Source organism: Mustelus asterias, chromosome 3 (genome assembly GCF_964213995.1).
Source record: "Mustelus asterias chromosome 3, sMusAst1.hap1.1, whole genome shotgun sequence".
NCBI lineage: Eukaryota > Metazoa > Chordata > Chondrichthyes > Carcharhiniformes > Triakidae > Mustelus > Mustelus asterias.
Window position 1 is genome coordinate 4,704,233 of NC_135803.1, and position 26,923 is coordinate 4,731,155.

The 26,923-nt window shown below is 43.7% G+C and overlaps 1 protein-coding gene across 1 annotated transcript in view; it reads right to left on the reverse strand.

Moving 5' to 3' along the window:
- Nucleotides 1-4,504: 4,504 nt before the first annotated feature.
- The window catches only part of slc7a14a (solute carrier family 7 member 14a), a 63,493-nt gene continuing 41,074 nt past the window's right edge, over nucleotides 4,505-26,923 (reverse strand). Inside the window, exons 4-7 of the mRNA XM_078201527.1 lie at nucleotides 26,099-26,245; nucleotides 18,502-18,710; nucleotides 15,117-15,994; nucleotides 4,505-4,920 (exon numbers count right to left, since the gene is read on the reverse strand). Coding sequence (XP_078057653.1) covers nucleotides 4,589-4,920; nucleotides 15,117-15,994; nucleotides 18,502-18,710; nucleotides 26,099-26,245 — 1,566 coding nt within the window. The 3' untranslated portion in view covers nucleotides 4,505-4,588. The remainder of the gene's footprint in view (nucleotides 4,921-15,116; nucleotides 15,995-18,501; nucleotides 18,711-26,098; nucleotides 26,246-26,923) is intronic.

A 26,923-nucleotide genomic window follows, 5' to 3' on the forward strand; every position in this document is an offset into this window, starting at 1 on the left:
TCAGGCCCAGCAAAGTAACACATATTTCTTCAATCTTTCCAGGGTTTTCCAAGCACTGTTCCCATAATAAATATTATTCCCTATTGGCTGCTTTGATATATGAATTTTTATTTGGTTCATCCTCCCCTCCCCTCCTTTGAAGCTCGAGGTGCTTTCCCAATTTGATTCTTGTTTTAAATGCAGTCAAAACACCAATTCGCATGCCTTAAAGTGCAGAGTTTTATATCTGAGGCAGTGATGCTTCAATACTCAATCTTATTCAGATCCCAGCAGGAGAAACTACAGTCATTTTGGCGGTTACACACCAGGAAAGATAAATTGGCCTTGGATGGAATGCAGTGCAGATGCACCAGAAAGATACTGAGGTTAAAAGGAACAATGTGGACAGGTTGCATAAACCTGGCATGTATTCTCTTGAGTATAGGCAGTTGAGGGTAATCTAACTGAGAAATTTAAATGATAATGGGATTTCATTGGGTCGATACATAGAAATTATCTCCACTGATGGGGGAGTCCAAAGCGAGGAGCATAATCTTAAAAGGTGAGCTAGGCAGTTAGGAGTGGTATTGTGAAATACTCTCACTATGAGGGTTTGTGAAGTCTGAAACTCCTGTAAAAACCTCCAAGTCAACTAAAATTTTCCAGGAACTGCAACACCGTTATATGAACCAAAAATATAAATTGATATTTGAACCAAATTGATATATAGTTGATATTTGATATAATAATAATATATAATTGATATATAATTGATATTTGAACCAAAAATATAAATTGTACTTGGAATGAGTAAAAGCTAGAGAGAGAAAACTTTATGGATTCACTAAAGACACCACCACACCTCACAGTCAGAGGGAAGCATTCACCCAAAGCACTGTTCAATTTTTAATGTCTGTCTTATACTGTGGACCTCTACATTTTACCAGTTTCTTTCAAGAATAGTGAATCACGAGGATTAAAACTTTGGGTCTGTTTACTGTCCTGACCTCTTGGTCCATTACTACTGATTACAATATACAGTAATTTGGAGCCTCTTTTCTTCTCTGACTGGACACAGTAAGAAGTCTCACAACACCAGGTTAAAGTCCAACAGGTTTATTTGGAATCACAAGCTTTCGGAGCACTGCTCCTTCCTCAGGTGAATGGAGAATTGGGTTCACAAGAATGGCATATATAAACAGAGGCACAATTACAAGTTATTGGTTCCATCTCTGTCTATATATGTCATGTTTGTGAACCCAACTCTCCACTCACCTGAGGAAGGGGCAGTGCTCTGAAAGCTCGTGATTCCAAATAAACCTGTTGGACTTTAACCTGGTGTTGTAAGACTTCTTACTGTGCCCACCTCAGTCCAACACCGGCATCTCCACTTCTCTGACTGGTCACACAGACTAGAATATTCGGTACCCCCCTATAGTGATTATAATACCAAACTACTAAAGCAGAGAGTGTGAGTTCAAATCCCACCATGGCAGTTTGAGAATTGAGTTAAAATATAACCTGGAGATTTAAAGCTGGTGCCAGTAAAGGTTAGCACGAACCTGTCGGATTTTCGTAAAAACTTGACTGGTTCACTAATGTCCTTTAGGCAAGGAAAGCTCCCGTGCATACCTAGTCTGGGCCTAAATATATCGTAAGAAGTTTAACAGCACCAGGTTAAAAGTCCAACAGGCTTATTTGGTAGCAAAAGCCACACAAGCGTTCGGAGCCTTAAGCTCCTTCTTCAGGTGAGTGGGAATTCTGTTCACTAACAGGGCTGAACAGAATTCCCACTCACCTGAAGAAGGAGCTTGAGGCTCCGAAAGCTTGTGGCTTTTGCTACCAAATAAACCTGTTGGAATTTAACCTGGTGTTGTTAAACTTCTTACTGTGTTTACCCCAGTCCAACGCCGGCATCTCCACATCCTAAGTGTATCTCCAGAGACACACCAACATGGTTATCCATTAACGGCCCTTGATGTGGCCCAGGAAGACACCCAATTGTATGAAATTTCTATCAATGATTGAAGAAGGTAGCCCAAAACCACCTTCTCAGGACGAGAAGATGTACAATTAATGCAATGATCTTGCCAGAGACATCCATAAATGGAACAAAAATGCCACAATGACAATGTAGAAAGCAGGTCTTTGTTTTGGTTGAGCTTGGTGCCAGACATTGCATGCAGTTAGAACACTACAAAAAATGCACAGATTTTGAAAAAACACAGGGAAATATATACATACATCACAATAACAAGAAACATATTTCAAATATTTATTGGAAAGACACCGCAGAGACATGCATTCTAGTAAGTTGATTCATGAATGGGATTTCATACAGCAGGCAATACCTGCTAATGGTTTCAATTCTGATTAAAGTCAATGCTTTGAGGCCACAATAATGTACATTCAGATGCAAGAAGCAAAAATGAGCCAGGGGTTCAGACCTGACATGCCCCTTTCAGAAGCATTTTTTATCTTCACAATACATTATTTTAGCACATGATAGTTTTACACCTGTAGAAAGGCAAGGCAATATGCTAATAGTAAATTAAAACAGAGGTATCTTCTATTAAATTGCTCCACATTCCTGTGTCTATCTGAGAGGAAGCACTTGTTTCAATCACTACCCCTTTTCTCACTTTATTTTAATAACCTGTGATTCATCCCAATGACACCACACGCCACCAATGAACATCATTGAACAATCATCAACATGGATTGGCTGCTTTCAGCAGACATTGTCCGCCAATCCGGCTTCAATACTCAAAGCAAATCTCAGAGCCGTGTGCTCACATCCAGCTTAAAGATGCTCATGGCATCATTTAACATGCAATCCTGTAATTTCAGGTCATCATTTTAAGGGTCACTGCTCTTAATCAAACTGAGGGACAGTCCAAGTTTGTCCAGTTGAAAGCATTATCTGCTGTCAAACAAGCATCATTCAGCTAAATATTGTTTTGCTGAACTCCATGCTTAATCTATTCCTTGTCGTACTATCGCCTCCCACCTCAACTGAAACAACGCCTTTGGTGTTAAATATACATTTTACAGTGAGAGGAAAAATGGATCTGACTAATGTCCCCAAGAGTGGTTTCAACAAGACTTGGCATTTTTGAAATCAAAGATTACAGTGACCCTTTTCACTCACATCTGAAAGTACCACTGAACCGAGGGAACTCCTGTTGCATAATTGAAGTTTGTATACTGCTGTTTTTATCAGTTTTGTATGTGAATTTTATTTTGCCAAACAAATAATACAATTTAAAAGTCTTTTAAAAATTCACATGATAATTAGTTGGATAATGTGTGAGCCAGGAGGGAAGTAAAATAATTACATTTCCTGGCTATATATCCTCAAGGCAAAGTTTTTTTTAAAATCATACTTTTTCAAAATCTTGAAGAGTTCACCTATAAATTTTGGTGGAAAACCAGAGAGATGAAAACAAGCCCCTCAGAATGTAAGCTGTGTAATGCTTGCTTAGTGTAATAACTCATCTTTAAATGACATGTCTATCCATCCATGAGGAAGAGCAAAGCAAGTCCTACTATCTGCAAGACTTATTTGTTGATGGTAAGTTTTACCCATGAAATCAGTGAAAGATTTCACTGTCAGTGACCTCCAATCTTTTTGTGTCTGCACTTTCTCAACATTGTTTTAACACTTCTCCTCGCAAGCTGCTCATGCTGGGCTGTAGTTTCAAGCTTCCTCCTTCATTCTTGAGCCGACCCAGTGATAATCAGCAGGCTATTCAACACTGAATGGCATCACAACCAAGCCCTTTCACTAAATGCAAGCACAGCAAGGAGTCAATGGGCTAACCAACTTATACCTTTATATATCTTATTTTACCAGGTACAATGGGGGCCTATTCCACCCTGGGCATCATCACCCTGGTTACAATTACTTCCCTCAGCACCAACTAAGGATTGAGTCTGGAAAATTCTTGACTTATAAAACTCAACGTCATATCACATGTCTACAATCAGGTATTAATTTGAAATCTTGGCCATCCAAGTCATAAAAGTATAAGAATATCTCCTCTCACTCTGTTCACACCATTCCCTGCTCACATTGCTCTTGGTTATAGCAAAATATAAGTCAACTTGACTTTTGCTTCTCTCCTCTCTCGTAATAAATTTAGTGTCATTCTAAAATATTCACAATCACGCCTCACTATAATGTGTCAAATGGCTCTGGAAGATTGGGTTATAATTTGGGAAGAGTATTCTTTCCAAAAAAAGAAGTTTTTTTTGGCTTGATCTACTGATTGAAGGGGCACTGCAATAAATATCTGGCAAATTCTTTCACATGCTTGCAAATACACAAAACACTTTTAACAATATGAGTCACAGGGAACCACCTCATTAACTCATTAACCTGTGACATCACAGTAACTGTGTCATGCACAATTCTGATCCTCCCTGAAGAATAAAAGTTTGCCAAACATTTATTCAGGAAAATGACATCCCTTTAATAAGCCAAGGGAGAGAAGTTGGAAAAAATTCAAACTACATATTGCCTTTTCATGTCACAAGACTGCATTTGTTTGATATAAAAGAGATCATATCCAAGATTCTAGCCCAAGGGTATGAGGGTCAGTATCCTTTACTCTGGGGAATAATCTAACTCATCATTTGCAATCAATGCCTCGGATTTCCCAACATACTTCCCTTTGCTTCTGGCTTTGCTATTGTAGGTCCTGTGGTTGCCCACAATGTCAGGCATTGCCTGCTGGGACTGGTACCCGGTCTGTCCCGCTGGTGGCCATTCCTCCCGGCGTTGGCTACCCTCCTCGTCAGGGTAAGCAAAGCTCTCATCTACCATGAAGCTGTCGTCCACATCGTAGCGCTGGTATGTGCTCTGGCTCAGTGCTTCCTGCCGTGCTCCAATTTCCAAGCTGCTATTCCAAATTCCATATCCAAAATAAATGAGTAAACCTAGTGGTGGGGAAACAAAACCGACATGGAAAGCCATGAGCAGTCAGATCAGATTCAATAATAACATTCAGCAGAGAATTGGTTAATTGACATCATAATTTTCAGGACTATGGGGAAAGAGTATTGGGAGCAGGACCAATTGGATGGCTTTGTCAACAAACTAGCACATGGACAGTGGGCTGAATGGCCTGTGCTGTATGATTCTATAAAGAGCATAAGAAAAGGAACAGGAGTAGGGTATTCGCTTCCCATACCTGTTTTGTCACTCAATAAGATTAAGGCTGTATTATGTTTCTTCAAATGTATCAATAGTCGGTATAGAAATGATTGGGTATTTCTAAGATGCTCTGTCAGAGAATCGGTACAGACCTGCTGGGCCGAATGGACTCCTTCTGCACTGCAGGAATTCTACGAAATCTATGAATATCTTCTAAGGCTCATAAAGAGATTGCTGTTGCCATAATGTGCCATTGCCCTCATAATCTCCAGTTACTCTGAAGCCAGCTACACTTACAGGATCGTTGAGAAAACATTCAATGAGGATGCGCCATCCAGTTAGTCCCACTTGCCCGTTCACTCCCCATATCCCTGCAGATCTTTCTACTGCAATTTTATACAACAAAAATCTTACATATTTTGCATATTTTAAACATGTGAACATTTGCACTGACACTGACCATTGTAACATTGCTATTCACTGTTAGCTATTGCTCAGCGGCTAATATGTTTGCTGCTGAATTATGAGGTTTTGTGTTAAAGTCTCGATATTCCAAAACACAATTTAGACTCATGGTCCCAGTGTAAAAATGAGGGAGAGCTTCAGCATCTGAGGTAGTGTCTTTCAGACGACTGGATGAATCAAGGTTCTGCCTGTTTTCTCGGGTAAGAGATCCCATGGTAAAATTGAAGAACAGGAGGGGAGTTCTCCCCAGTGTCCTGGCCAATATTTATTTCCGCACCAACATCACAACAAACAATCATCTGGTGCTTATTGCACCGCTGTTTGTGGGATCTTGCCGGATACAAATTGCTGCCTATCCGACATTGCGACAGTGACTGGGGCGGCACGGTAGCACAGTGGTTAGCACTGCTGTCTCACAGCTCCAGGGACCTGGGTTCAATTCCCGGCTTGGGTCACTGCCTGTGTGGAGTTTGCACATTCTCCTCGTGTCTGCATGGGTTTCGTCCGGGTGCTCCGGTTTCCTCCCACAGTCCAAAGATGTGCGGGCTAGTTTCATTGGCCATGCTAAATTGCCCCTTAGTATCCTGGGTTAGAAGGATTAGCGGTTGTTGTCGTTGCAGACTCAATGGGCCGAATGGCTTCCTTCTGTACTGTAGGGTTTCTATGACTACACTTCAGAAGTAAATTATTGACAGCAAAGGAATTTCCAGATGACACAAAAGGTGCTAAAAAAATTGCAAATTCTTTGTCTGTCTTAGATTTAGATGCTAAATGCAGATGCAAATTAGGCACTCGTGGTAAAAGCTAAAAATCTGACTAATATATTGTTACATGATGAATTGAACCACTGTGAGTGTCAACTCCTCATGGATTTAGTCAGTCCAGGAATTAATGACTGTTGTCATATTCTGAAACCCTTCTTACACTTCTGTGGAAGTTAATGTATGGAACAAGAGAAAGCTTTCCATGATAACTAATCCTTCTTTTGCCTCCAGGCTTTCACTTGTCTATCTCAATTGCAGTTCACTGTATCTTTCTCTGTTTGATTGATGCCATAATTGCTGCTACTTGTTTGCACTTTCTTCTCTCCAACCTCCAAGTGTATTACACCACTTCCTGCAATTCTTCTTATATCTGTGTAGACATCAATTCTAGTATTATTTCCTTCCATCCCCAAGCTGTTGATTTCCTCACAGTCCTCATTTCTTCCTACAACCTGCTGATGAGTAAACCCACATTTGAGAATCAATCACAAAATGATACAGGACAGAAGGAGACAATGCTCGCTCTCCAAGTCACCCCACTCTCCTGTTCTTTCCCCATAAACCTGCAAGTTTTGCTTCCTCGAGCTACTTTGCCGGATTCTCCAACCTCACCTGCATTTGGGATTCTCTGTCCCGCTGCAGTGAGCGGAGATTTGACTGAGCGCCAAATCCTCTGTTCTCACTGGCAGCGGCAGTGGGCTGTGAATGGCCAGAGAATTCCGGCCACTATTTAATCTGCATTCCAGATCATAACAATTCATAATTTTATTTTCCCCCTCATCTTCTCTCTTGTTCCTTTGCAAATTACTTTGGATTTGTGTCTTCTGGTTATTAAGCTTCCTGTCCAACAGGCTTATTTGGTAGCAGACACCATTAGCTTTCGGAGCACTGCTCCTTCGTCAGATGGAGTGGCATTTCCACTCCATCTGATGAAGGAGCAGCGCTCCGAAAGCTAATGGTGCTTGCTACCAAATAAACCTGTTGGACTTTAACCTGGTGTTGTTAAAACTCTTACTGTGTTCACCCCAGTCCAACGCTGGCATCTCCACATTATTAGGCTTCCTGCCAGTATGAACAGTTGCTCCATTTTCACTGTATCAAAATCACTCCTAATTTTGAACTGCTCTGTGAAATCTTCTCTGAAATTTCCCTGACCATGACTTTCTCGTTCTTCCGTTTCAAGAATTCAACTCTCTTGCAATGTGGACCTTGATCCTTCAGCCAGTGTAAGCTGGATGGGTCAGTTGGAAATGCGAGGATACACACAGGACAAACAAATAGGACTCTGGTCAGAGATATGAGGAAAATAATCATGGAACCATCCCACAGACTCAGGACACCCCCCAGCGAACCACTCCCCCCCCCCACGAATGGACACAGAATCTGCCCCCCAATGCCCCATAGGGACCTACCTCCCCAAGGAAACCCCCTACTGCCAATTCCGAACATCGACAATTGAAGCCTCCCCCCACCACCACCGACATTGCCCAATGGCCTGCCATGGGGCAATACCAGGGCATTGCTCATGCAAGGACCCACTCTCCCATGGGGGTGGTACATACCTGTGTGCCCCTGTTGGGTTCTGTTCACCAGGTCCCCCTTTGTCAAAGCCTGTTATAAACAAGAGGAATTCCCTATGTGGGCAAATGGTACAGTGAGGAGGCCTCACCTGATGAATGTCAGGCCTTTTGCCTCATTGGCACCTATCAGAAGGTTAAGGTTAACGGCAAGGGAGCTATTGTGCGAGGAGGGTGGGGTTTACAGATGGAGTCACAATAGAGGAGAGTGATAGTGAGTTTTGTGGAGTTGAAGGAACATTCCTGCTCCTCATGACTGCATAGCAAAGATCATTGATTCTTTTTGTTAAACTTATAATGGTCAAGTGAAGAATTAGTGGATTGGGAAAGCTTTAAAAAACAACGAAGAATGACTAAGAAAGCGATTAAGAAAGGAAAGATAGATTATGAAACTAAACTAGCTCAAAATATAAAAAAATGATAGTAAAAGTTTTTACAACTATATAAAAAGGAATAGAGTGGCTAGAGTGAATGTTGGACCCTTGGAGGATGAGAGGGGGGATTTAATAGTGGAAAACGAGGAAATGGCTGAGACTTTAAATAAGTTCTTTGTGTCGGTCTTCACGGTGGAAGACAAATAGTTTACCGAATATTAGAGATCGAGAGTTGGTGGGAGATGAGGTCCTTAATACAATTACTGTTACTAAAGAGGTAGTGCTTGGTAGACTAATGGGACTGAAGGTAGACAAGTCCCCGGGCCCGGATGGAATGCATCCCAGGGTACTGAAAGAAATGGCTGAGGTAGTAGCAGATGCGTTAGTAGTTATTTATCAAAATTCGCTGGACTCTGGGGTACTGCCGGCTGATTGGGAAACAGCTACTGTTACGCCGCTGTTTAAAAAAGGAAGTAGACAAAAGGCGGGTAACTACAGGCCGGTTAGCTTAACGTCCGTAGTTGGGAAGATGCTGGAGTCCATCATTAAAGAGGAAATAGCAGAGCACCTGGATAAGAATGGTTCGATCAAGCAGACGCAGCATGGAATCATGAAGGGAAAGTCGTGTTTGATGAATTTACTGGATTTTTATGAAGATGTGACTAGTACGGTTGACAGAGGGGAACCGGTGGATGTGGTGGTCTTAGATTTCCAGAAGGCATTCAATAAGGTGCCTCACAAAAGGTTGCTGCAGAAGATTGGGGTACACGGAGTTGGGAGTAAGGTGTTGGCGTGGATTGGGGATTGGCTATCTAACAGGAAGCAAAGAGTTGGAATAAATGGGTGCTTTTCTGGTTGGCAGTTGGTGACCAGTGCGTGCCGCAGGGATCGGTGCTAGGGCCTCAACTGTTTACTATTTACATAGATGATCTGGAGGAGGGGACTGAGTGTAGGGTATTCAAGTTTGCTGATGACACGAAGATGAGTGGGAAAGCAAATTGCGTGGAGGACGCGGAAAGTCTGCAGAGAGATTTGGATAGACTGAGCGAGTGGGCGAGGATCTGGCAGATGGAATATAACGTTGGCAAATGTGAGGTTATCCACTTTGGAAAAAATAATAGTAAATTGGAATATTATTTAAATGGAGAAAAATTACATCATGCTACTGTGCAGAGGGACCTGGGGGTCCTTGTGCACGAATTGCAAAAAAGGTGCAGCAGTGTGATCAAGAAGGCGAATGGAATGTTGGCCTTTATCGCAAGGGGGATAGAATATAAAAGCAGGGAGTTCTTGCTGCAACTATACAAGGCACTGGTGAGGCCACAACTGGAGTACTGTGTGCAGTTTTTGTCCCCTTATTTGCGAAAGGATATATTGGCCTTGGAGGGAGTGCAGAGAAGGTTCACCAGGTTGATACCGGAGATGAGGGGTATAGCTTATGAGGAGAGATTGAACCGATTGGGTCTGTACTCGTTGGAGTTTAGAAGGCTGAGGGGTGATCTTACAGAAACATATAAGATAATGAAGGGGCTAGATAGGGTAGAGGTAGAGAGATTCTTTCCACTTAGAAGGGAAACCAGAACTAGAGGGCACAGCCTCAAAATAAGTGGGGGCCGGTTCAGAACAGACTTGAGGGGGAACTTCTTCTCTCAGAGAGTAGTGAATCTCTGGAATTCTCTGCCCATTGAAGTGGTGGAGGCTACCTCGTTGAATATGTTTAAATCACGGGTAGATAGATTTCTGATCGGTAAGGGAATTAAGGGATATGGGGAGCAGGCGGGTAAGTGGAACTGATTCGCTTCAGATCAGCCATGATCTTGTTGAATGGCGGGGCAGGCTCGAGAGGCTAGATGGCCTACTCCTGCTCCTATTTCTTATGTTCTTATGTTCTTAGTGCAGGATGCTAAACACAGCAGGACAGCAAATCATTGCGACCCAATATCCCTGAGGGAGTTAAATCTGGCCTCAGGCCCTTCAGTGCCACATGCAAGGAGCCTAATACCTGTTTTAGGCAGTTTCCATGGACACTTTAAAATGGACAAACCCAATATTGGAGTGGATAAGGAGAAAAATTCACAAAAGGGCCAAGGCAAGAGGACACAGAGATCAAGTGATTTGCAAAAGAAACAAACAGGATCTGAGAAAAAACTGTTTCACACGTGTGGCTCAGGTCTGGAATGCATTACAGAATCACAGAATACTACAATGCAGAAGAGGCTCTTCCACCCATCGAATTAATTAATGGTAGGGCGTTAGGGAGAGTTATAGAACAAAGAGATCTAGGGGTACATGTTCATAGCTCCTTGAAAGTGGAGTCACAGGTGGACAGAGTGGTGAAGAAGGCATTCGGCATGCTTGATTTCATTGGTCAGAACATTGAATACAGGAGTTGAGGCGTCTTGTTGAAGTTGTACAAGACATTGGTCAGGCCACACTTGGAATACTGTGTACAGTTCTGGTCACCCAATTATAGAAGGGATATTATTAAACTAGAAAGAATGCAGAAAAGATTTACTGGGATGCTACCGGGACTTGATGGTTTGAGTAATAATGAGAGGCTGGATAGACTGGGACTTTTTTCTCTGGAGCATAGGAGACTGAGGGGTGATCTTATGGAGGTCTATAAAATAATGAGGGGCACAGATCAGCTTGCTAATATCTTTTTCCAAAGGTAGGGGAGTCTAAAACTAGAGGGCATATCTTTAAGGTGAGCGGGGAGTGATACAAAAAGGTCCATTGGGGAAATTTTTTCATGATGTGGAGATGCCAGCATTGATCTGGGGTAAACACAGTAAGAAGTCTAACAACACCAGGTTAAAGTCCAACAGGTTTATTTGGTAGCAAAAGCCACGAGCTTTCGGAACAGGCTGTCCCTTCGTCAGGTGGGTGGGAATTCTGAACTTTAACCTGGTGTTGTGAGACTTCTTACGAAATTTTTTCACACAGAGGGTGATGAGTGTCTGGAACGAGCTACCAGAGATAGTGGTAGAGGCGGGTACAATTTTGTCTTTTAAAAAGCGTTTGGATAATTACATGGGTAAGATGGGTATAGAGGGATATGGGCCAAACGTGGGCAATTGGGACTAGCTTAGAGGTTAAAAAAGGGGTGGCATGGACAAGTTGGGCCGAAGGGCCTGTTTCCATGCTGTAAACCTCTATGACTCTATAGCTCTATGATTCTACACTGATGCACAAAATGTCCTGACCTGCCCACCTAATTCCACTTGCCAGCACTTGACCCATAGCCTTGAATGTTATGATGTGCCAAGTACTCATCCATGTACTTTTTAAAGGAGGTGAGGCATCCCGCCTCCACCACCCTCCCAGGCAGCGCATTCCAGACCCTCACCACCCTGAGTAAAAATGATTTTCCTCAAATCCCCTAAACCTCCCACCTGTCATTTTTAACTTGTGTCCCCTCGTAACTGACCTTTCAACTAAGGGGAACAGCTGCTCCCTAGCCACCCTGTCCATGCCCCTCATAATCCTGAACACCTCAATCAGGTCACCCCTCAGTCTTCCCTGCTCCAACGAAAACAACCCAAGCCTACTCAACCTCTCTTCATAACTTAAATATTTCATCCCAGGCAGCATCCTGGTGAATCTCATCTGCACCCCCTCCAGTGCGTTCACGTCCTTCCTATAATGTGGCGACCAGAACTGTACACAGTACTCTAGCTGTGGCCTCACCAATTTCTATACAACCCTATCATGACCTCTCTGCTTTTGTAATCTATACTCCGATTGATAAAGGCGAGTGTCCCATATTCCTTTTTCACCACCCTATTAACCTGCCTTTCCATCTTCAGAGATCCGTGGACAAACACGCTAAGGTCCCTTTGTTCTTCGGAACTTCCCAATGTCAGACCTTTCTTTTCCAGTCATTTCCCAACCACAGGCATGAGACTCACTGGTCTGTAGTTCTCTGGCTTCTCTCTACAACCTTTCTTAAATAGTGGGACCACATTAGCTGTTCTCCAGTCCTTGAGCACCTGCCCGGTGGTCAGGGAGGAATTAAAAATTTGGGTCAGAACCCCTGCAATTTTTTCCCTTGCCTCCCACAACAATCTGGGACACAATTCATCCGGACCTGGGGATTTGTCCGCTTTTTGGCTCGGCAATATCTCCAATACCTTGTTATCCCCTCTGATAATTTTTTCTAGAGCCTCATAGTCTCTCTCCCCAAGTTCCATAACTGTCTCCTCATTCTCATGGATGAAGACAGATGTGAAATATTCATTAGCACCCTGTCCTCTGCCTCCACCCACAAATTTCCCCTAATGGGACCTACTCTTTTCCTGATTAACCTCTTCCCATTGATATACTTATGGAATATCTTAGGATTTTCCTACTTTTCCCAGCCAGAGTTTTCTCATATCCCCTCGTTGCTCTCCTAACTGATTTCTTAAGCTCCATCCTGCACTTCCGGTATTCCACTAATTCTTCCACAGACTAACTCCATTTATACTTGTTAAAAGCCTCTCTTTTCCTTCCCATTGTATCCTGAATGTCTCTGGTCATCCATGGTTCTCTGGGTTTGTTACACTTTCCTATTACCCTCGAGGGAACATGTTGGGCCTGTACCCTCCCCATTTCATCTTTGAACATCCCCCACTGCTCTGCTATAGATAATAACTCATTCCAGTCTATCTTGGCCAGATCCTGCCTAATTTTGTTAAAATCTACTTTCCCCCAATCCAAAACCTTTTTCTGTAACTTGTCAATTTCTTTGTCCATGACAAATTTGAATTGAACCATGTTGTGGTCACTATCACCAAAATGCTCTCCCACCAACACATCAATCACCTGTCCAGCTTCATTCCCACAATTAGGTCCAGCACTGCACCATCCCTTCTTGGATCCTCTACAAATTGACCTAAGAAATTTTCCTGTATAAATTTTAAGAACTCTACTCCATCTAAGCTCTTAACATGATGGCTATCCCAATTAATGTTGGGAAAGTTGAAATCACCTAATATAATTACCCTCTTATTTTTACATCCCTCTGCGAATTATGCACATATTTGCTCTTCAATGTCTCGCTGAATATCTGGGGGTCTATAATAAACACCTAGCAATGTAGCTGTCCCTCTTTTATTCCTAAGCCCTACCCACAAAGCTTCACTTGATACCCCACTCTAAGATATCATTTGATGACTATTTGAATAGAAACACTGTGCAGGGGTGTGGGAAAAAGGCAGGGGAATGGCAGTACGTTTTGATGCTCGTTTGGAGAGCCAGCACAGACACGATGGACTGAATGGCATCTTTCTCTTCCATAACATCTGTGATATTGTGATGGAAGTTTTTAAGCATGGAGTATTGGCAGTGAAATTATCTCGTGCTGTGCTCCTTTTACACCCATTGAACAGTTATGAAAGATTACCAGCCAATTCTGGCATAGTTCACTCCCAGATTAAAGGTTGACAGTTAGCTGTCCCTTCTTCTCTTCTCGATTCAAGGGCATGACCCTTAACCACAGATGATCGCTCACACCACACCAATGTAACATTTGTGTTTGTCACACAAACTTTCCTTATGGCCTCTTTGTAGATTGAACCAGGGCAGGACTTACTCAGGACAGAGTGGTGAAGAAGGCATTCGGCATGCTTGATTTCATTGGTCAGAACATTGAATTCAAGAGTTGGGACGTCTTGTTGAAGTTGTACAATACATTGATAAGGCCACACTTGGAATACTGTGTACAGTTTGGGTCATCCTATTATCGAAAAGATATTATTAAAGAGTGCAGAAAAGATTTACTAAGATGCTACCGGGACTTGATGGTTTAAGTTATAAAGAGAGGCTGGATAGACTGGGACTTTTTTCTTTGGAGCGTAGAAGGCTGAGGGGTGATCTTATAGAGGTCTATAAAATAATGAGGGGCATAGATTAGCTGGATAGTCAACATCTTTTCCCAAAGGTAGCGGAGTCTAAAATGAGAGGGCACAGGTTTACGTTGAGCGGGGAGAGATACAACAGGGTCCAAAGGGGCAATTTTTTCACACAGAGGGAGTGAGTGTCTGGAACAAGCTGTCAGAGGTAGTAGTATAGGCGGGTACAATTTTGTTTTTTATAAAGCATTTAGACAGTTATATGGGTAAGATGGGTATAGAGGGACATGGGCCAAACGCGGACAATTGGGACTAGCTTAGTGGTTTAAAAAAAAGGGTGGCATGGACAAGTTGGGCCGAAGGGCCTGTTTACGTGCTGTAAACTTCTATTACTCTATGACTCTGCAACGGACACTGATGTATTTATATCACATTTTGCGCACTTTTATTTGTTATGTACCAAGTTTCCATTGAACCTTTAGAGTTTACAGAACAGAATGTGGCCACTCGGCCCATTGTGTCTGCCCTAGCTCTTTGCTGGAGAAATCCAAAACTCATTCCACTGCACGCAACAACTCCAAACTCAAACAAGCCACTGTATAAAGAAATGTCTCCTCATGTCCCTTCTCATTCTTTTCCAGATCAATCCTCACAAAGGGACTGAGCTGAGGGTAAACCATAAATTTCACTTTGGATTTAGCAGAGAGATTCTGAATTGGTATCAGCCAACCGACATTGTGGAAACAAATCATGAATCTCCCACTCTTCCAGTTACAATTAGAAATGAAATTGTTTTTAGTGTAAATTTGTTTCAATTTTAAACAACACACACAATTATATTTCTGCCTGATTGACACTAATTGATTCATAATCAGAGCTGACAAATTTTATTCAAATGTGAATGTTGAATATTTAACCCAATTCTAGCATCAATGAAGTTCTCCAAAGCATTTAATCACACTTACCTACAAAGCACCAGACTGCAAAGCGGATCCAAGTTATACTGGAGAGCTTCAACATGAGGTACATATTTACCAACATGGCGAATGCAGGCACAAACGGGACGCAGGGTGCCATGTACGGCAGCTTCTTGGGGTTCTCAGGCTGCTGCAGGATCACAAAGACCAGAGAGCAGATCAGCAGTGCCATCAGGATCATCAGGAGGATGGCCCACCAGCTCCGTTCATAGACGTACTCCTCCCCAAAAATGGCAAAGGAGCAGAAGACAAACATCAAGACAAAGAGCAGCATCACACAGGTGGTGACCGTGCGTCCAGTGACGGTGGTGGGACGATCCATCTTGCCGGGCAGACCAAGCCGAATCCTCATGGTGTAGTACCGAGGTCCAATCAGCTTCTTCAGCTTTATCAAGTAGATGTTCTCAGATTCATCTGCCTCTATTCCTGTGCTCATATCCACCGTGCCATAGTTGGGATGGTTCATACTATAACTGGACTTGTCTGGTTTCCCAATCAGCATCTCATTATCTCCCAATGATGGCAGGTTTTTAGCACCACAAGTGTTCTTCCCAAGGCCAGTGTAGTCTTCCCCCTCACTCATCGGGGAACCAGCCTCTTTCTCGCACTCAGCCAGTACCCCTTCCTTCTTCTTCGTGCCTTCCTCCGATAAGAACTTGACAAAACCATCAATGTCACTCTCGGGCTGGTAGCGCAGAAGCAGGACACATACCGACACCAGGGTGTAGGCCAAGAGAGTTCCGATGGACATCATTTCAATCAGGTCCCGTAGGCTGACCAGCAGGGCAAGAAGACCTGCCAGGAATCCTGAAACAATGCAGGCCACAACTGGGGTCTCCGTGTAGTTACTGACATGGGCAAAAAACCTAGACAACCATAATCGTAAACATTACAGCATGGTCATGGAACTACATACATTTTACAGTTTTGAGACAGGCCATTCAGCCCAACCAGTCTAAGCTGGTGTTTATGTTCCATACGAGGCTCCTTCCACCCTTCTTCATATCCCTTTCTCCCTCGTTTGTTTATCTTGTTTTCCTTTAAAGGTTTGTGTATTATTCATCTTAACTATTCCATGTGATTATACACCAACAACTTCCATTTATATAATATGGTTATTGGAGTAAATATCTCAAGGTGCTTCACAGAAGCATTATCAAACATTGTTCAGCAACGAGCCACAAAAGGAAATATGAGGACTGATAAACAAAAACTTGGTCAAAGAGGGAGACATTAAGGAGCATCTTAAAGGAGAGCTCGGGTAGAGAAACCCACAACCACTGCCATCTAGGAGGACAAGAGCAGCAAATGCCTGAGAGCACTACGACCTGGGAGTTCCGCCCTGACCTACCTCCCTGACTTGAAAATATATTACCCTTCCTTCACTGTCGCCGGGCCAAAATCCTGGAACTCCCTCCCTAACAGCACCTTGGGTGCAACTATACCACAGGCAATGCAGTGGTTCAGGAAGGCAGCTCACCATCACCTTCTCAGGGGGCAATTAGTGATGGGCAATGAATTCTGGCCCAGCCACAGAAACCCACATCCCTTGACTGAATAAATAAAAAGGGTTAAGGAAGAAACTGCAGAGCTTTGCAGAGCTGCAGAGGCTCAATGCCGCACGGCCACCAATAGTACAGTGATGTAAACCATATTATATAAATGAAAATTATTCTCAAGAGGTGAGAAATAGAGTGCAGGGGTCTCCGAGTGTTGTAGGGCTGGTGCAAATCCCAGAAATAGGAAGGAAAGAGGCCATGCAGGGATTTGGAAACAAGGATGAGAATTTTAAAATCAAATACAACATCTATTGGGATATGAACTGTACGAAGGGCACAGAGGATGCAAAATTCTTAAACTGCATTCAAGAGAACTTTTTTAATCAGCACCTAACAAGCCCAACGAGAGGGGCCGGAATTATAGATATAGGCCGGGATTCTCCTCGCCCGCTTGAGCAATGCAGCGGGCCAGGAGACACCAGCGGGATCCTTTAGTGAGGTTCACGACCAGCTGAACGCCAGTCACGAGTCTCCCAAGTGCTTTTTTTTAGCGCAATCGGCTCCGCACTGGTAATAGGTGCGAAGATGATTATCATATTTATTCTTTTATTTATTCATTCATGGGACATGGGCGTCGCTGGCTGGTCAACGGGCAGTGCCAAGGGGGACAGGGCAAGAAGGGGCAGGACATATTGAGGGTGAGGCCTATTGGGGGACAATCAATGGGGGTGGGGAACCCGCTGCCATTCTGGAATCGGGATCGGTGGGAGAGGGAGGGAGGAGGCGATCGGGGGTTGGACATGGGGGAGGGTGGGATATTGGGCATGGTCATTGGGTGGGGGGACCGGGGCTCGCCATTGGTGGCAAGGTTCGGTGTTGGCCAGGAGGAGGGCAAATTGGGGTTGGCTGAGGTGGGGTGGGGGTGTGGTAGATCAGGCTGGCCTGGGGAGGTCCGGAAGGCCTGCGATTGGGAAGCTGGCAATGGGAATGTCAGTACACAGGTGTTGATCTCCACGCTGACAGATCGGTGAATGCACAGTGGCCCACTCAGCACTATGCTGCCAGCCTCTTGGGCAGGAGTTGGCTCCACTCCCTACTTACCAGAGGGAATCACGCTGAGGCACTCTGCAATGCTCAGAGTGTTGGAGATTCATTCCGGTAAGTACGCCCAAAAAACAGGCGGGAAATAGTCCACGGCTCCTTGAAGGTGACAGGATGGGTGGATGGAGTGGTCAAGAAAGCACAAGATTGCTTACAACCTCTCAATGTTATAATGGTGGATATTTATATGTTTGGAATTTCTTCTACGTTGCTTTCTGTTACTGTGCTCAACTCCGACATTGCAACCAATTCCCAGTCACACATTTTATACCAGACTTCCTTTAATGTAATTGTTGCTCAGTGATGTCACATCCTCCAGGATGTGGTCATGGTGTCACTGGAATTATGAATTATAGAAGATTCCAGCATAGAAACATTTGATTTCAATCTGTGAATTAAATAGTCTCAACCCAGTCACACTGCTGAACTCATGAAGAACTATCAAACTCCCTTTTTAAAGTTCTTTATGGACTCTACATCAATGGGCACCTGAGATGTTCCCACCATGACCTGGCCACCTGCCAGGTAGTGCAGCAGAGCTTCCAGATAGGAGAATCCTGTCTCTTTCACCGGGACTCAAAGACATTGGACAATCAGGCCCACTGAGTTTTCTCATGGAGAGGAAGTTAGGAGAGAGCTGATGTGGCACAGGGAAGGACAATAGCTTTCTCCTTATCCACAACTGCAAGAAATCTCGAAGCTGATTCCCTTCACAGTGACGATCACCTGGATCATAAGGAGTGGGGCCTGGGGTGTGAGAAGAGACCACTGACCTGAAGAGCAGACCATCATCGGCCATGGCGTAAATCACCCTGGGCATCGGGAAGAGAGAGCCAAGCAGACTGACCGTCAGTCCCGCCACTGAACCTATAGCGACAATGTACTTGGCTGCGTGGAATCCGTGCAGAACAAACATCTCCATCAGTGGAGATTCTGTGTCGATGGCATAGTAAGGCACCATCAGTGTCAGGATAACACTGACCTAGTAAAGGAAGGAGAGATACACAATGTCAGTAATCCAGTACGATTAACACTTACCAACAGGCAAAGAATTATATATTGCAGGCAGGGTTCAAACCATCACAGGCAAGTGATGCCTAAAGAGCAGCAGAGGCACTCACTTTACAGCTACCAATGAAGAGATGGATATCAGGACATCAGTCTGTTTTTGACAGCAGCAGTACACAGAATTACATAGAATGTACAGCACAGAAGCATACAAACAAATGAATAAAGAGCAGGGGAAGGCCATTCAGCCCTTTGAGCCTGTTCTGCCATTTAATATGTTAATGGATAGAAAATTGGCTTCTTGACAGAAGCCAGAGGGTGGTTGTAGAGAGCTGTTTTTCAAACTGGAGCCCTGTGACCAGCGGTGTGCCTGAGGGATCAGTGCTGGGCCCACTGTTATTTGTCATTTATATTAATGATTTGGATGAGAATATAGGGGGCATGGTTAGTAAGTTTGCAGATGACACCAAGATTGGTGGCATAGTGGACAGTGAAGAAAGTTATCTCCAATTGCAACGGGATCTTGATCAATTGGGCCAGTGGGCTGACGAATGGCAGATGGAGTTAAATTTAGACAAATGCGAGGTGATGCATTTTGGTAGATTGAACCAGGGCAGGACTTACTCAGTTAATGGTAGGGCGTTAGGGAGAGTTATAGAACAAGGAGATCTAGGGGTACATGTTCATAGCTCCTTGAAAGTGGAGTCACAGGTGGACAGACTGGTGAAGAAGGCATTCGGCATGCTTGGTTTCATCGGTCAGAACACTGAATACAGGAGTTGGAACGTCTTGTTGAAGTTGTACAAGACATTGGTAAGGCCACACTTGGAACACTGTGTGCAATTCTGGTCACCCTATTATAGAAAGGATATTATTAAACGAGAAAGAGTGCAGAAAAGATTGACTAGGATGCTACCGGGACTTGATGGATTGAGTTATAAGGAGAGGCTGAATAGACTGGGACTTTTTTCTCTGGAGCGTAGGAGGCTGAGGGGTGACCTTATAGAGGTCTATAAAATAATGAGGGGCATAGACAAGGTAGACAGTCAATATCTTTTCCTAAAGGTAGGGGAGTCTAAAACTAGAGGGCATAGGTTTAAGGTGAGAGGGGAGAGATACAAAAGTGTCCAGAGGGGCAATTCTTTCACACAGAGGGTGGTGAGTGTCTGGAACAAGCTGCCAGAGGTAGGAGTAGAGGTGGGTACAATTTTATCTTTTAAAAAGCATTTAGATAGTTACATGGGTACGATGAGTAAAGAGGGATATGGGCCAAATGCGAGCAATTGGGATTAGCTTTGGGGTTTTTAACAAAAAAGGGCGGCATGGACAAGTTGGGCCGAAGGGCCTGTTTCATGCTGTAAACCTCTATGACTCTATGACTCTAATGGCTGATCTGATTGTAACCTCAAATCTGCACTCGGCCTACTCCCAGTAACCTATCACCCCCTTGCTCATTAAAGAATCTAATAAATTATCAGGCATAGGCAGACCAGGCCATTCGGCCCAACTGGTCTCTGCTGGCTTTATATCAGTTCCCTCACCACCTACTTACCTTCTTCCCATATCCTTAAAACCTACTCACCTAACTCCTCCCCATATCCCTCAACCAACCTACCAACACTCTCTTATCCCTCAATCCCATCTACCCACCTTTTCCCCATGTCCCTCAATCCCACCTACCCACCTTTTCCCCATGTCCCTCAATCCCACTACTTTCTCCTCATGCCCCTCAATCCCACCTACCCACATTTTCCCTATTTCCCTGGATCGCACCCACACACATACTCCCTATGATCCCTCAATCCCACCTTTCCATCTTCTTGCCACCTACTCCTCAATCCCATCCTCACACCGCCTCCCCATATTGCTCAATCCCATCGATCCACCTGCTCCCCATATCCCTAAATCCTCTTTCTCCAGAAAGGCATCAACGTATATCCCATCTCAACAGCCATGTCTGAGAATGTATTATACAAACTAACCACCCTTTGAGTGAACATAATCCTTCTCACTCTGTTATCACTCAAGAATTTACTCATTTATAACTTCTCCCATGGTCTTTATATCTGAATAAATGAGTTTCCTTGACTCCTTTTAAATTACTAATTACAGTATGTATTTTTAATGCAAGTGCTTATATTAGGGTTTATCCCAATCTGTCTAATGGTTTGACGTGAGATCTATATTCAGATATCTCTGTTACAATAGCTTGCCTGTTATTCTATCCCATCTGCTTGCATATTGCTGGAGGGACTTCTGGCAACAATTCAACTGCAGCATATTGCTGTAAAGTGCAGTGTGAATGCTGAAATCAATGTAATGGAACATTTAACAAGAACAGTCAGGGAAGCTCCCGGCCAGATATCAACCATGTTATTCACTTCTCTGTCTCAGTCTTCTCCTTCACTCAACATGCTTCAGGTTTGGTATCCAACTATCAAAGGAACCCTCAAGACATGGACTATTCTGGGAATGGTGTGGGTAACATCAAAGGCTCAGTGAGTAGTACAGTGAACAACCCACAGCCTCGCAAGATCCCAAGTTCAATCCTGGTCCACGTTTACTAGCCTTGGAGGAGAAATAGGCTGGGTGGCTTCAGTCAATTGAAGTTAGAAAGGAGAAAACCAGTCAGTGATCCCAATGCTTTATTGCTATTGGATGATTTTGATTTGATTTCTTATTATCACATGTATTCGCATACAGTGAAAAGTATTGTTTCTTGCGCACGATACAAACAAAGCATACCGTTCATAGAGAAGGAAAGGAGAGGGTTACAGTCACAGCTAGGGTATAATTAAAGCATTGCTACAGAGTTTAAAAGAGCTAGTGTACAGTTCTAAAAGCATAGAACACGAGTGAAAGATAGAATTAGAGGGTATGCTGGGCACAGCTCGCAAGAAATCGCCTTGCTCCGGTGCCATCTTGGACAAAAGTGGCAAAGTGAAAGTCATGCTAAAATGGTTTCTCCCATGCTCAGTTAGACTGTTTCGGCTTTCACATCGAGACTTGGTTGAGGGAACATAAAGCACTTGTGTGAAGTTTTGAATGAGTCACTTTCTACATGGCAAACAAAATTGTACTCTGCAGCTGCTGTACAGCCAAGTCTGCAGCTGCCATGAGAGGAATGGGAAGGTGTGGGTGTGCAGGGTGTGGGTGCGCAGGGTATGAGTGGGAAGGGTGTGGGTGGGCAGCGTGTGGCTCTAAGAGTAATTGGTGTTGGGGTGCGGCATCTAGCCAGGACCAGTGGCAGGCAAAGAGTTAAGAGGAACCATTACCATCTAATATTTATTGTAATCAACTCCCCACAATGATTGCCCAGGGCGGGAAGGAGGCCGGATGCTGGCTCCTGGTTTGCATCAAGAATGTAAAGATTCGAGAACCAGGTGCAGAGTCTGGACAGAGTGCCGAAACATCTGGCTTTTTACTGAGAACTATTATGCGAGTTTACAGGAGAGAGACACTGAGTGTGGTGCAGTATGTGTGCACCTATTTGCCTATTCTCAACCAGCTCCCTCACCTATAGAGAAACCCAGTTTCCAAATCATTTGTGCGGTAATGGACTTCAAACTTTTGTGGAGAAATTTGTTGACAATTTTCTGAATGGCCCATGTCACCTTGTTTCACTTGATGGACCTGGCAAACATTCGAGTTTTTAACTAATTCTTTTCACCAAAACAATCGCACTGTAGAACTCTTTTATCCTCCTCTTTTTTCTTCTTCACACTGCATCTCCAAGCTTGCTGCTACTTCCACTTTTATCTCATCTCCATTATTCCTTTTAATCATTTCTTGCACCACAGATCCGTGCACAGTTGCTGAGCTACTCAACAACAAAAGACTCACTTTTCCTCTCCTGACTCTTCCTAGACTAAAGCACTATGCTTCATTCTTCATGTTTGAGTCTCGATGAAGTGGACAGATTATTTGACCATGGACTAGAGTTTCCAAATACTGCAATGGATCTATTCCCAGCGGTGTTATGACATGACTTCACACCTCGAACCACCCTACCCTTGCCATTGGTCCACTCACCTGGTTCAGTCTTCCCATGGCCAATTGGGAAGTGAACAAAACATTAGTCACCCAAGAGGATTATTATTGAACTTTGGTAAAAAAAAGTGCATTTTCTCTCCATCTCCAATATTTAAAGAGCTAAAAATGTTCAAAGAACATTTAAAAATCCAAGGTTACATTTAATGTTCCTGTGATATTTTTCCTGGCTGTTGCTTACAGCTGTGTCCTGGAGGCAGGATACAATTCCTGGCAACTCCTGAATAATCCTAGAGGGTTGAAAACTATACCATGGAGACAGAGTACAGCTGAGCCAAATTCTTATGCACACTCCCAGTAGATCACGGTCAGGAGGAGAAAACCCAGTTAAATTGTAACAGATCATTCACAGATGTGTTTAGGTCAAACATAGCACAATATCTGGTAACCTGAATGAGATCAACTAATTCATCTTTGGCCAAAACGTGGACTGAACTGAACCAGATTAGCTCAGTCCTACAAGGAAGGACCTTCGCAAAGAAGAAGGATGTGGTGGATGGTGAGTGTAGAAAGGGGGATGTTGACATTCATGGACATGTTGAGATAAAACAGGAGGAGGTTTTGGAGGTTTTGAAAAACATTAAGGTGGACAGGTCTCCAGGGCCAGATAAGGTCTATCCCAAAATACCGAGAGAGACAAGAGAAGAAATTGCTGAGGTCTTGGCCAAAATCTTTGTATCCCCTTTAGCCACAGGCAAGGTACCAGAGGATTGGAGAGTAGCTAACATTGTTCCTCTGTTTAAGAAGGGCAGAAGAGACAATCTGGGAAATTACAGGCCTGTGAGCCTTACATCAGTGGTGGAGAAATTATTGGAGAAGATTCTTAGGGACAGGATGTACTCACATCTGGAGGAGAATAGGCTTATTAGTGACAGGCAGCATGGTTTTGTGAAGGGGAGGTTGTGTCTCTCAAACTTGGTTGAGTTCTTTGAGGAAGTGACAAGAAAGATTGATCAGGGCAGGGCAGTGGATGTTGTATACATGAACTTTAGTAAAGCCTTCGATAAGGTTCGTCATGGCAGGCTGACATAAAAGATGAAGTCACATGGGATCGAGGTGAGCTGGTAAGATAGATACAAAACTGGCTCGGTCAAAGAAGGCAGAGGGTAACATTGGAAGGGTGCGTTTCTGAATGGAGGCCTGTGACAAGCGGTGTTCCACTAGGATCAGTACTGGGTCCTCCGTTTGTAATATATATAAATGATTTGGAGGAAAATATAGGTGGTCTGATTAGTAAATTTGCAGATGATACAGAAATTGGGGGAGTAGCGGATAGTGAGGAGGACTGTCAGAGCATATAGCAGGATATAAATCAGCTGGAGACTTGGGTCAAAAGATGGCAGATGGAATTTAACCTAAACAAATGTGAGGTGATGCGATTTGGAAGGTCCATTGCAAAAGGAAAGTATACAGTAAATGGTAGATCCCCTAGAAATATTAGCATACAGAGGGATCCTGGCATGCAAATCCACAGTTCCCTGAAGGTGGCAACTCAGGTGGACAAGGTGGTCAAGAAGGTGTATGGCACGCTGGTCTTCATCGGTCAGAGCGCTGAGTATGGGAATTGGAAAATCATGTTGCAGCTGTATAAGACTTTGGTTCGGCCACATTTGGAGTATTGTGTACAATTCTGGTCGCCACACTACTGGAAGGATGTTGATGCATTGGAAAGGGTGCAGAAGAGATTTACCAGGATGTTGCCTGGTTTGGAGGATATGGACTATGAAGAAAGGTTGAACAAACTTGGATTGTTTTCATTGGAGCATCAGAGGATGAGGGGGGACCTGATAGAGGTTTACAAGATTATGACAGGCTTGGATAGAGTGGAGAGTCCTTTTCCCAGGGTTGAAGGGTCAATTATGGGAGGCACGGTGGCACAGTGGTTAGCACTGCTACCTCACAGCGCCAGGGACCCGGGTTTGATTCCCGGCTTGGGTCACTTGGCTGTGTGGAGTTTGCATGTTCTCCCTTGTCTGCGTGACCCAAACAGGAGCTGAAGTGTGGCGACTAGGAGAATTTCAAAGTAACTTCATTGTAGTGTTAATGTAAGCTTTACTCATGACGAATAAATAAACTTTAATTACTCGGGGATATTGGTTGAAAATGAGAGGGGGAAAGTTTAAAAGAGATGTAAGGAGCAAGTTTTTCACACAGAGGGTGGTGAATGCCTGAAACCTGCTGCTGGAGCAGATGGTGGAAGCAGGTTCTATAACAGTGTTCAAGAAGCATCTGGATAGATACATGAATAGGCAGGGAATAGAGGGATATGGACCACATAGAGGCAAGAAAATATTAGATTCGAGAGACATCTGTGTCGGCACAGACTTGGTAGGCCGAAGGGTCTGTTCCTGTGCTATAGTGTTCTTTGTTCTTTTGTTCTTTGTATATTTACCATCCAGAAGGACATAGGGGTATAACTTGAAAACAAAATTATGCCTTGATTCATAAACCTCTAAAACCAAAAGATAAATGAAGATTATGCTACTATATTTACATAGGGCACAATAGTTAGCACTGCTATCTCGTAGCATCAGGCACCCAAGTTCAATTCTGGGAGCTATCTTGTGTGACTGTCTGTGTGGAGTTTGTGTGTTCTCCCCGTGTCTGTGTGGGTTTATTCCCACAGTCCAAAAATGTGAAGGTTAGGTGAATTAGCTATGTTAACGCATGGGATTACAAGGATAGGGTGGGGGCTGGGGGGAGTGAATCTAGGTAAAATGCTCTTTCAGAGAGTCAATGCAGACGCAGTGAGCTGAATGGTCTGCACTTTTGGGATTCTATGGTTCTACGCATTCCAGAGCAATAACAACAATAACTTGCATATATATAGTGCCATAATTTGACAGCGAGCCACACAAGGCGATATGAAAACAGGGATTGGTCACAGAGGTAGATCTACCTTAAAAAGGGAGGGAGTTAAATGGGGGCTGCACAGTGGCACAGTGGTTAGCACTGCTGCCTCACAGCGCCAGAGACCTGGGTTCGATTCCCGGTCTTGGGTCACTTTGTGGAGTTTGCACATTCTCCCCGTGTCAGCGTGGGTTTCCTCCGGGTGCTCCGGTTTCCTCATACACTCCAAAGATGTGCAGGTTAGGTGCATTGGCCATGCTAAATTCTCCCTCAGTGTACCCGAACAGGTGCCAGAGTGTGGCGACTCGGGGGATTTTCACAGTAACTTCATTGCAGTGTTAATGTAAGCCGACTTGTGACACTAATAAATAAACTTTAAAAACTTTACTTTAGTCACAAAAATGGCCTTAAGCAGTGGAGTTTTGGATTACATTTAACCATCAAAGATAATTTTTCACTCACAGACACATATGCAGTCAGGCAGATCACCAGGGAAGCAGTGATAGCGTAGGGGATGGAAGTGTTTGGACTCTTTGCTTCCTCTCCCGTTGTGGCGATTATGTCAAAGCCGATAAATGCATAAAAACACGTTGCAGCTCCCTGGAGCACCTGTAACCAACAGATTGTAAAATCAAATCAGGGGAAAAGACATCTCTTATAGAAATGAGGTATTGGGAAACTCCTGTTTCAACCCATGCACTCAGATTTACTAAATGTGTCAGTTGTGGCTCCGTGGGTAGCACTGTCACCCAGTGCAGTGCTGAGGAAGTGCTACACAGTTGGAGGAGCCATTCTTGGGTTGAGATATTAAAAACTGTAAGATGAATGGCACTATTTCAGGACGTGCAAGGGAGTTCCTATTCTACCCTCGTCAGTGTTCATTCCTCAGCCAGTGGGATTATCAAATGATTTTGTCACATTGCTCCTTGGGGATCATGTTGTGCGAATTTTGGCTGCAACACTTCCTACTTTAGAATGACTCCACTTTCAAAGTGTTTTATTGGCTGTAAAGTGGATTGGGATATCATGATGTCATGGAAGGTGTTGAATCAATGCAAGATTTTCTTTCATCGAATAAAATCATGAAATCTTACTGTACAGGTGAGGTCATTCAGCCTCTCAGTGCAATGCTAACTCTTTGAATGAGGTCAACATTAGTGCCATACCATTTTCTTTGTATTTTCGCTGCCGTGCCTTTTTCTCTGTATTTCAGAGGAACCAGTTCCATTTTGAAAGCACTTTAGAAACTATGGGTGAGATTTTATGGCCTCGCTCGTCCCAAAGCCA